This window comes from Varroa jacobsoni, unplaced genomic scaffold (genome assembly GCF_002532875.2).
Source record: "Varroa jacobsoni isolate VJ856 unplaced genomic scaffold, vjacob_1.0 scaffold_1451, whole genome shotgun sequence".
NCBI classification, from domain to species: Eukaryota; Metazoa; Arthropoda; class Arachnida; order Mesostigmata; family Varroidae; genus Varroa; species Varroa jacobsoni.
Window position 1 is genome coordinate 266,342 of NW_019214353.1, and position 11,749 is coordinate 278,090.

Below are 11,749 nucleotides of genomic sequence, written 5' to 3' on the forward strand. Positions count from 1 at the left end.
GAGGGCAAAATGTGTTCTGCGCTGCTGCTTTTGCTGCTCCTGCTGCCGCCGCCGCCAATACATGGCGCGGCGCAGCGCCGCAGCGGAGGCGGCCGCGGCGAGGTAATACAATAACAACAACAATAATAAGTTGGCTTCAACAGCCACACAGCTAGCCCTATTTAGTGGCGAGGCTTAGAGGCATTGGTGATCGAGCAGGCCTTAAGGTGAGTGATTTTCTGAAAGAATCTGGTTTGACTATCGACAAGTGTATAGCGGTGCGGGCCAGGCGACCGACGGAAGACGCTCGCGGACATCGAGGGCATGAACTCTCGGACACGGACAACCCCTTTAGGCCTATTTAGGGCAAGGCCTGCGGTGGGCCCTAACTCTCTCGGTTCGCCATCTTGGTCAGCAGCAATAGCAGTGGCGATATTGTGTTTCTACGTAACGTTTGTGACTTGATTTGATATTCGGATCACAAATGTGCCACCCACATGACCCACGGCTGAGGCCGGTAAACTCTGGGAAAGAGGGCCGACCATCATGGTATAGAGATTAATGTGTATTTTCAAAAAATGAGCGTTTACTACAGGAAGTCTCTCTAAGATCAATGCTAAGGTGTTACTCGCAATTGGGCGTCGCTTAGAGCTGCAGGCCGCAGCCGCTACCGTTCACTTGCTACCGCCCGTCTTTTGTTGTTGCTGCTGGTGGCAATCGTGTCGACCGCCGGCCATATTGAAAAGATTCGACAGTAGCTAAAAGAATTGTAGTGCCCCTCAACGTGCTATATAAATCTTCTTGAGCCGTCCAGCTCTGCCAAAAGAGGCCTAAGACACTTAATCCTATACAAGGGCACATAACGTACCAAGCATATAGAGAGATACATGGCCGGTACAACATAGCACATATAAACACTGTGTATCTATTAAAAGCTCAATGGGGGCTTTGTCCTTGATAGTAGTGGCTGCTTGTTTTCGGGGACTCGCATGCAATGATGGTACTGCTGCTTTAGCGGTCACTTACCAAGCTGGCAAATGTAGGTGACCCGGGACATATTATTGTTTACCTCTTTTGAAAGCACAGAGGAAATTTGTACGGCTGAGATCGATGAGAAAGCAATTAATTGTCATCAGTGAATGGTTTCGCCTGTAGTGTCACCGGGTCGTGAGGCGGATCGTCACGGGCAATCGAGTATAACCGTTGTCGATTACAGTTAAGCTCCGCTTGTTCCATCATCCTGCCGCTGTTGCTGGTCGTTGGTACAACGGCGCTCGGACTATGCGGCTCTACCATAAGCCCAATCGAGGCAATAGATATGTTGTTTTTGTTTGCCTGCATCCCAGATGCTTAACTGGGATTTGGTAATATCTTTATTAGATAATTTATTATTGGATGTAATCTTCACAGTTGCCTAAGACACTAATTTCATTATTATCTGGAAAATATTATGTTTGGTTAACTGTAGAGTATTTTCGCTTAATCAATTATCTATCTGTTGTTTCATTTTATATGAACTACTTGCTGTTTATTCTATTGACCGTTTTTGTGCGAACGTCTGTTTGCTCTCATGAGATGATAGGCTGTGGGAAGGAAGGAGGGTGGTGCTGGAAATGGTGCTCAATGAATATATACTTAGACCGTTAATTATATTATTAACCTTATTATAACAGTCCGTCACCGTATTAATGAACAGCAAATTCCGTGCAGCGTATTAAGAAAAAGTATTAATATTTATATCGTATATTTGAAACTTAATGTTTAATGTTTCAGCCGTACCCATAGCCGTGGGATCTGTTATTTCTAAATCCCGATAAGTAAAAGCAGCATCGTATGCTTTATGTTGGTAACAAATAAAAGTCCATAGATGATTCTGTGTTGTTCGAGTGAACTGCATAGTGCCGTTTCTTCTGAATGAGCAACGGCTGTCGCGCGTAGAGGTCGGCGCCCTGTGCGCAGACACCCGCCGTGACGTGATCGGGGAGAGATCGTCGAAGATTGGCGCTGTCGGCGTTAAACGCATCGAGACGAGGGGATGTTTAATAGCAAAAAAACAGCGAGTAGGGGACGGGTGAGGCGGGAAAGGGCAGTGCAAACTAACGAGAATATTCGTTTGGCCGTTGCGAAAAGACCGAAATAGAGGGAAACTGTAACGTTTGCTTGAGGAAACGGACACGATCATGTCGGTTTGTTGGGCGGCGATTCACTAGAGGTAGAACTGTAATAAAGTTTGTCGGAAGGAAATCATCGAGTACGTTATGCACGACGACTCTTTCTCATTTTGCGGAACGTATACATATCTCGGCTGTTTGCACTTGCAGATTTGTTGAAAATCTATATTACACAAATAAGCTGATATTGTTTATTGTGTTCTATTTATTGGAGGCCATTGTTGTTCGATTTTATTTCTTATGAATGATTGTATTAGTGCTTGGTTTTTTTACGAACGACAGCTGTGTAATCCACTGACAAAAAGTTCTTTGGCTCTGAGGAGATTTGATCTTAACGTCCTGAGGTCAAAGTGCTCTGTTCTTACCGTCAAACCATGGCTAATAACAGCTTCCGTGTTTTTTTGAATTATGTTTTGGTCTTCATTGCACATCGCGGAAATTTGGTTTATTATTTACCACCTTGTACTCACTAAACTTGCCGCTACTCATAAAAATAGTAGTGTTGAACGTAATCAGAACGTATTTCTGTTTAGTCAAACGCCTATGCGTTACATAACCCAAAATAAGTAACTCTAAATTAAGCCCATAGTGTGATGAAAAACTATTACAAAAGTGAAGCTAAGGCAACAATTTCCAAGTTTTTAGGAAACTTTGCACAGGTGTATTGGCACTTAAAACTAATTTACATTAAGAATTGATTGTTGACTACATAGATACAATTTATCCTGTAACGGTTTTCTTTCAACGTTTTTTTTTTTTAAATTTATAACGATGAAATTTTCTTTGAGTCAGGCGTGATTATCTCTACATGCTCTTCGAGACGTGGTGTTACGAATTTAGAACCCGCGACATTTAAGTACAGCTAGCGCATCTGTTTGATTCGCGTAAACCATAAATCTAGCGTATTTTGATTGAAATGAAGAGTGAATATTTTGAATGACGTTGGAATAATTGAAATATGCTATTGCCTGTGTTATCCGTATTATCTCTTATTGATTACGGTAGAATTTCTATTTGCAGGCAATTTGCCTTTTCAAGGCAGTGAGCGAAGATCTGGAAGACAAGAAAGAAAGTTCTTCAAGACTATCATCACAGAAGTTCTCCGAAAATAACAACTACAACTATACTATAAAGAAGCGAACAAAAAAAAACAACAAAAACTGCTGACCCTTTTTCTCAGAGGACTCTGATCTCCAATTTCCAAAACCTCATTATACTATTAACACTACAGCTAGACTGTAGAACTGAATTATTGTGTATCAAGTTCTTCTCCATTTAAACTAAGCGAAGAGTCAATCTACTCTATATCTTTTTCATTGATTACACTTCTTCACTTTATCACTGTACAAACTTATTAAATTACGTAAACATACCATATTATATGATAATACTAATTGTAATAAAAACATACTAGTCTAAATATAGCCAACTGTAATATTGAATAATCATATAGAGGAATATTAAGCTCTTACATATGGGACAACGAATGTGATACATTTAGTTTTAATAAACTTACATGAGAGAAAAGAGCGAAAAACAAGGGTCTGAGCAATACACGAGCCAGGACGAGTCTTTAAATACTGCAACAAATCAAGATTTATACTAATCAAACATAGAAAGACAACGTGAAAATCAACCGTAAGGAGCGTTTGGGAAGATCGTATCCGAAGACGGAAAGTCTTGCAGCTGAAACCTAATCAATCAGGTTCGTTCATTAGGAAGGCCAGTTTTTGTTTTGGGAATGCCGATTCGTCGTTGTGTAGACGTTTTGTTAACAATATATTACTCTTTAAACAAGTAGAAATGAACTTCCTGCTCTACCTGATCAGTAAAGTATGATCACTATAGTACATTATGGCTTTCTTTGACTCTATTCAATTCGTTGGTAGACATCCTTATATTAACCTCAGCTTTGCGATGAGGTAAAATATTACAACATGCTACAGGAAAACCAAATTTACTCAAAACGGGCAGCTAAAGGCAAAAATTGTAATGTATCCATTACAATTTGCGCTCTTGCGTTTATTATTTAGGAGCGTCTTTAATTGTGATAGTGGTCGACCGCTGAAGGGTTTTCGACTACCCTACAAAGAAGTATTAGGAAGGCGTTAAGTGTTTATTCAGGGGCCATTGTCTGCCGATTCGCTTAAGCGCAATGATGGACGCCGTTTGTCCGGTCGTGTCAGGGGTGGTCGCCGGAACAGGAGTTGGTGGAGTTGGCGCTGGGGGTTCTAGTGCAGGGGGCGGGCCTGCGCACTTTGTCGTACCGGAGGACATGCAACACCTTGGTATCGCGCCTATCGGTGATCCGCACCACGCTAGCTTTGTCAATACGCTCATTTATTCTCAGGTTGGTGAGCTTGTAAGTCGCAAAATCACTACTGAAGTACATGTTGCGTACACTATAACAATTTATATGGTCGAAGCTTTGAATAATTTAAATAACTAAAAAATACTTGATTAAAATTCTTGCGGCTTGGTATTCTACGAAAAGCCAAAACCAAAAAAGCAGTCTAGACGCTTACCGGCGTACTGGTATCTTTATTAGAAGAACTTTACCATCACTAGTCACTTTTCGAACCCTAGGAGACAGATGGCATCATTATGGAAAGTGATGAACTGGCTACGGAAATTGTTGGCGAGATCATGCCCGTTCCTGAAACTGTTGCTCAACATCAGGAGGTAAGATGTTTCTCTGTGTAATTATGACGAGTTATTTTCTGTAAAGCAATGGAAACCTTCCAAAAAACATAGGTTCGTAATAATAATATATTTTTTTCGTGAAGGACTGCAAAGACGTGGTAAAAAGTAATTGTTCCTTGAGTTTGCGTTTTAAAGAAAAATACAAATTGTTAAGAACATAATCTCACGTGGTGGATCACTCAGAGTATAAAAAAACTTCGTCTGTTTAGCTTTGTTTATAGTAACACGTGCATTTACGCTTAAAAACAAACCTATTACGACAGGTGATTCATATGGATCTCGCTCGAGATGAGTCTAGCTTGATCAGTGGATCTGGAGGAAATTCAGGCGAACTGGAGGAAGGCCATACGATGGGCACCGAAGTGATATCTGAAAGCATGGCTGGTTCTGTGGCAGTAGGCGTTGGTGGCGTGCACCAGCATTCGGATGAGGATGAAGATGTAAAATCTGGAATTGTGCTTCACGTTCATGACATTAAGCAAGAATGTAAGTTTTTTTTAAACGACTTACTGGCACCAAACAACGACAGGTACTATATTCAAAATATGTTTTTATTGGTAAAGAGGCAGACAATAGCATTTTTAAACTCATAAAGTATGTGTTTATTATATTGAAGTGCCAGGTTGCGGTCCTGAGGAAGAAGCGGCTGTTGGCGTTTCGGAAGAGGTAGTCGTTGATTCTTCACGATTTTTTCTCGAAGAGGATGGTCTTGATACGCCGCCGGTCGAGACAGAAAATGAACAAGTCATAACGGCTGATGACGAAGATGATGGCGGTATCCATGTGGGAATGCAACACCACCATCACCTAGATCAGCACCAGCAGGTTGGACAGGTGCAGCATCTGCATACAAGACACCGGGGTGGTCGGTCGCACAGCGGTCGTCACAGCAACCACGCACGAGGCTATCACGAAGATGCTGAAGTAGATAGTGAAGAGGTATGCAATCGAAGTTTGCACCTTCGTAATAATATCATGACTCATGGACAGGTTTTAATCTCGAAAAATGCTGAAAGCAAGTGTTGTTCTTACAATAATTTGCCTAACGAAATAGCTTAATCCGTCTATTTCCTCTAAACATGGGTGCCGCCTGTGAATAAACTGTGACTTGCAAAACGGTAAATAACTAACAACAGTTGTAATGTAAACAGGCTTACAAAGAACTGTGTTGTAATAAAAATTGTTGAAATCAATGTAGGCAGCGGTAGCTGAACCTGGTTTAGAAATGGGCGAGGAAATTGTCGAAGACGTTGAAATGTCGACGAATGCTCTAGTAATCGCTTCCAGCGAAATGGGCATCGCCAGGGGTAGAGGTCGCACGAGAGACCAGGCAGGTGCTAGCAGCCGAGGAGGTCAACTCGGCGCCAATTATCAAAGTGATACACAACCGCATTTCCTTGGAGCGCACCGGGATAACCTTCAAGACGAGCATGTGTTCCACGATCAGGAACAAGCTGTAACATCAGGTATGTGAGAAGTTCTTCTTCAAAACCTTCTATTAAAAATTTCGTAAGCTGGTAGCATTTTTTGGTGTTTCACACTGTTATTACTACTCTCTAACAACATCATCACCACGTATGTTTTTTTGTTATAAACTTTAAACTCGAGAAGAGCCGTGTGTTTCCCGATGCTGAAACATTGTTTTGCAATTACTTTGCCTCGTAATTCTTACTTGTGCACAATTTTCGGTTAATCCCTTTATACAAATACACAATCTACCTTGTGTTTAGGATACTCATGTATGGAATGCGGAGCGGTCCTGAAATCTAAGGCTGCTGCTAAAAAGCACTTGATTCAAGTACACAATTACCAGTGCACCTCTAAGCGAAAACATCTTCGACAACAACAACAGCAACAGCAGCAAATGGAAACGCAGATGCAACAGCTGCAGTATAATACCCAGGCCGCGTCATCGGCATTAGGTGAGAATAACTTTCTTCCTTATAGTAAATGCCAAACTCATTACACACTACTGACTTTATGCTTCTTGGATATGATTTTATGACTAGATATTCTTTATTCCTGCCAAGCCATAAGTGTTTTTTTCGGCTTTGTGCATAACGGGATAGTTTCATACATCAACATGAGTTCAGGAAGAGTTCTATTTCTCAACAGTAGAACTCCTACTTGCTATAGTTCGAATTATTCCAATGACTGTTTCAGCTTTGTCAGTTGGAGGAGCGCCTACATCCTTGGTCGTTAGCGGATTGGATGACGTCCAAACAGGCCTCTCGAATATTCCCCAAATGTACCAATGTCCTTCCTGTGCGTATTCGACTACGCGAAGAGACAAGTTAGACAAGCATGTCATGAAGCATGTTTTGCAGGTGAGCTCGCAACCCCTCTTAGAATATACAGCTACTGTAAAATACCACTTGTGAATCTTCAAGGATTAACAGATGTGCTAATATTTGCTTTAATAACACGAATACGCAAATTCTTTTTGTAAACCTGCGTACTTTGCCTTTATTAAGGATGGCTATCATCCTTGCGGAAAAAAGCGTCACCGGCCGGAAGCTCCACCGCAGAGACATCGCCATAATGCTGAAGAATATCATTGTCCGTATTGTTCCTACGGCTGTACCGTTTATAAGGCACTTCGAAAACATAAAAAACTCCACTTGCAGGTATGATTGTGTACTGATCTCATGTTACTGAAGTCAATGCTTTTTGTGCCTAGTCACCATTTTATTAATACTGTTTATTTGACACAGCCTTGTTTTCTTTTTGTTAAACAGGGCAAGGCACTCGTTGGGGCAGTGAAGTTATCTTGTAAAGTTTGCGGAAAAGATCGAAACTCCGAGGAAGAAATGGCCCGACACATGCGAAAACATCGGCAGGGGGATAACTTCGTTTGTGACATTTGCGGCTTCACATCTATTCAGCTTAAAAAAATCATTCAGCATCGGTGCGTCAGTCAACCCTCTCTCATATGAAAGAAATTTGTATCGTGGTATCTTTATAATATCGTGGTATCTTTGTAACAAGTATAATTGTGTTAGCCGCATAACTCAGTTTAACTACATGGGCTCTGAAATACTCTTTTTAGAAAAAAAAACAGGTATCCGAATTCAACGCTAAACTGCAGCGACGTACATTAAAAATCTTAGCACAATTACGTAGGTTGCGCTGTCAGCAAGTGAACGACTGAGAAATCTTCGCGCACTAGTAGCAGACATAACATTTGAAACATTTGCGTACAGGATACTATATTGTTTCTGGTTCTTAGTTAAATAGATTACTATATTATGCCGGTTACTAGTTACTGGCTGCTTAGCAAAATTGATCGAGACTAACGTATGAATCTATTTCGATCAATCCCTTTTTTCTGATGGTTGTAGGCGAATGCACACGGGAGAGAAACCCCATCTTTGTCCGCACTGTAGTTACCGGTCAGCACGTCGAGACAACCTTCGATCACATGTGCGTCGCATGCATAAACGGGACAACATGTATATCGATACATTTAACCCGAGTAACGCTCCAGACTCCGGACTCCCGCAAACATAGTAAAAACGCCGAAACTTTTTGGATAAGGTCGCCATTGCCAGCACTCCCATGGCTGGAGGTGAGTACCGCAGATATGCTCGTCTAATACATTACACGAATCATATATGATGCAATAGCTACTCAACAGCTATAAATATATATATATATATATATTATATATATATATATATATATATATATGTGTAATACACAAAACTTATTTGGTTTATCCCGGTAATATGCTATGCTCAATATGCCGCTATACTCTTTATTTTCGCGTCAGCTATGGCAAAGAGAAAAAAAAATCGTACTTGTGGTTTTCACCATTTAACGACTATACTGAAAGCGATGCGTAATTAGCGGTGCACAGCCATTCATTTTAATTTGCAATGAGGTTAGATCACGTTTAAATAAAACACTTGTTACGTACATTCCATGTTTATGTTAGTAGCCTAATTGGAGTACGAAATTCAATTATTTACAGGTTGTATAAATAACTCTCGTGTTTTAAACTGAAGTTCGTTTCGAAATTAGTCCATCGTTGTAATTGGAATGCTGGCTGGCGCACATCGGTGATTGGGCATTTATTACGACATCAGCGAAGAACCTAAGGGCAAACCGGAAACAGTCTGGATGTGTTGTATAACGTTAATGGAACAGCTTTCTATGTGCACAGACAGGGCTCGTTACAGCAATCCATCAAGTGAGATTGCTGCCAAATGGGTGGAAATGACCCCCCCTGAATCGAGTCTGCAAGAGACCTGGGTCAGCCGAAATAAAATATTACTGTGCTTGCAGAGTTTATGTACGAGGGGAGTTACTAAGTGGAAGGTGCCCTTTTGTGTAATACTGTATTATATATATTTAATATTAATAAAAAATATATGTATATGTTTTCAATTAAGTAATTTTCATCTAATTAGAAAGTAAAAAGCAAACAATGAAATAAGGTACAAGAGGTCACTACAATGTTACAGGGTTAGTCACTTCATGTATGCTGTTCATTGGTTCTGGTGGAAATTGACTCTGTGGTTTTGAAATGTATCTACAATTTTTTAGTTCACAAATTAATTCTAAACGCCTTTCGTTTTTTAAAGACCCCCTATTTTGATTTACTTTACGAGTTTTGCCGGATGGGATCCAACAGATACAAATTTTACGTCAGAACATTAGTAAACTTATCAATACAGCTATATTGCATGACAAGAATGAAGCGAATGTAACTTCATATAGGGGGCTAGCTTAATACCACAAACACAGTGAGTAGATAGACTTAATAGGTGATATGGGAGATAGACCATGACAAAATATAAGCTCACAGAGAAATGAGGTCGGTAGTATGGTGATATCTTAACGTGTCTCATAATTTTACATATAAAAATATTAGTATTGCTATTAATATTATTGCGCCCAAAATGCCGAGTGCAGTGCTAGCTGTAGAATGATATTTTATGAGAAAGAAACAGAAAATCCAGCTAACGAAATCGGTTCATGGTTTGCAATGACCTAAAACTAACCTTAATCAACCGTTAATAAACCCCTAATCATGAGCAAATGTGAAGGTCGTTAAACAATGACATAGCTGTGAAGCGTAAAATACGTATAGGACAGCCATAACTTGGTTTGGGTTAACAAATACACAAAAGTGAAGCCGACGGCTATCAGTCGGGATAGGTCTGTAATGGATCTTCTAATTTCGCTCAATGTTTATAATTTTTCGTCGCTTGGCATATATATATATATATAATACCTGTATTTCAAGATGTTTCTGTATTAACTACTCGATTAATAAGTGCGTCGTAGATAAACTTATATTCTAATGATGGCAACTATTACTGCTATTACAGTAGCTTGTACTATGCCTAGTTCAAGAACAAAATATACGCACTCTTATAACGTTATTGAGCGGTAGAAAGGTGTCGTAATCGATAACTTGTTATTCATAGAAGTTTCGCACGCAGATACAGACATGCAGTTGCTAACAATTGTCTTGACATACGCTTATTATTACTAAGAGTGTTGAAAATAATTACTTCTGTAACCACAACAACTTGTCAATAGAGGACGAAAATAATAATAATGTTAATGACGATATTTCTGTGGACAGTACGATGCCAATTGCTATTGAATTAATAAAAAATTCAAATCACCTGAATAACAGTGATTTAAAGTTAGTGATAACCGAATACAAAATTACATAGAAAAGGAAATAATTAAAATAATGGGTATTTATTAACTCTGGCTCTATTAAATCGTTCAACATTATACTCACGTGGCCGTACTACAATACAAAGGACGAGAAAATTAAGAGTGGTTATCAAGTATTCAGTCTATATAATGCCATACAATAATTTGAGAATGACTTTCTATTTACAACACTGCCATGATTCGAAAAAAAAAATACATATATTTGTTGTACTCAAATAGGAAGAAACTAACTTTCCATAAAAAAAGCGTAAGACAAAATTGTTTTGATCAGTTTTAGCTGGCGTCGTTATCAGTTAAAAATAGAAATGGTTGGATTAATATTAAATGTGAAAAAGCTGAGATCATTTATCTTAGCACTAATCGAAAAATCGACTGAGATGCTAAGTCTGAGAACCAAACAGTGCTTGTGGGCTCAGAGCCTTATCTCTGGCGTGAATTGATACATGTGCCTACGTGAACACTACACCTACTATGACACATGTGTATATTATTATAACTCTGAAATTTCAAAAAAGAAAAGTAGCTATTGATAGCCAGGAATCCACCGAGCAGAACAAAAAAAAATGAGAGAGAGAAAGAGAGAGAAACTTGCACCGACAAGCAAAATGAACGAAAAGTGAAACTGGTCCATATCAGAAACGACTTGTTTTTAATAGTTCTCCTTAGATGAACTAACTAACTTATGAAATAGTTCTAATAATAGGTACATAAAAGTATTCGGGTACGAACATGTGTAATAAAAGTATCCGTCTTTTCATAATAATAATAGTAATAATAATAAAAATAAGAAGGACAACAACAAAAATAGCAACAACAACAACACTATTACATATCTAATTTTTTTCTCAACATTGTTGAATTTCTATATATTTGGATTTTTTTTTGGCTTCGTTATGGTACAGGCTATACTGGCATGACCAAATGTCTACCCTTATATCTATTATGCACTGTCTTTTGCCCATGTTCTGTAGTCTTGGTGGATTTATCTTACGATCAGTTGTGCTAGAATTTTATGCAGTCTCATTATTTGACCAATATTATTTGGCCCAGCGTACTTTATGAGTTCTTTCTCGCTTTCATCATTTGTCTTTTCCTTGTAAGGGTGGCTAGATTAGATGCAGGTCGTTTTAATAAGACACAAAAGAAGAATGAATAATAGACACACAAGCGCTCCTACGATTAAACTAGGGACGGGTAGG

The 11,749-nt window shown here is 39.3% G+C and overlaps 1 protein-coding gene across 3 annotated transcripts; it reads left to right on the forward strand.

Moving 5' to 3' along the window:
- The first annotated feature begins 71 nt into the window (after window positions 1-71).
- On the forward strand, window positions 72-9,242 carry LOC111270167 (uncharacterized). 3 transcript variants are annotated; one of them, XM_022850233.2, is made up of 13 exons: window positions 72-206; window positions 3,171-3,855; window positions 4,184-4,500; window positions 4,737-4,832; window positions 5,117-5,339; window positions 5,470-5,792; window positions 6,052-6,319; window positions 6,584-6,775; window positions 7,017-7,180; window positions 7,328-7,480; window positions 7,592-7,761; window positions 8,195-8,421; window positions 8,827-9,242. In XM_022850233.2, the coding sequence occupies exons 3-12, from the start codon at window positions 4,306-4,308 to the stop codon at window positions 8,361-8,363; spliced, it is 1,953 nt and encodes a 650-aa protein (XP_022705968.1). In that variant the 5' UTR covers window positions 72-206; window positions 3,171-3,855; window positions 4,184-4,305; the 3' UTR covers window positions 8,364-8,421; window positions 8,827-9,242. The 3 variants fall into 3 exon arrangements, with proteins under 3 accessions (XP_022705968.1, XP_022705969.1, XP_086828518.1); XM_022850234.2 differs by having other exon boundaries at window positions 129-206; window positions 3,156-3,855; XM_086972392.1 differs by lacking the exon at window positions 72-206 and adding an exon at window positions 2,214-2,230.
- Window positions 9,243-11,749: the final 2,507 nt, after the last annotated feature.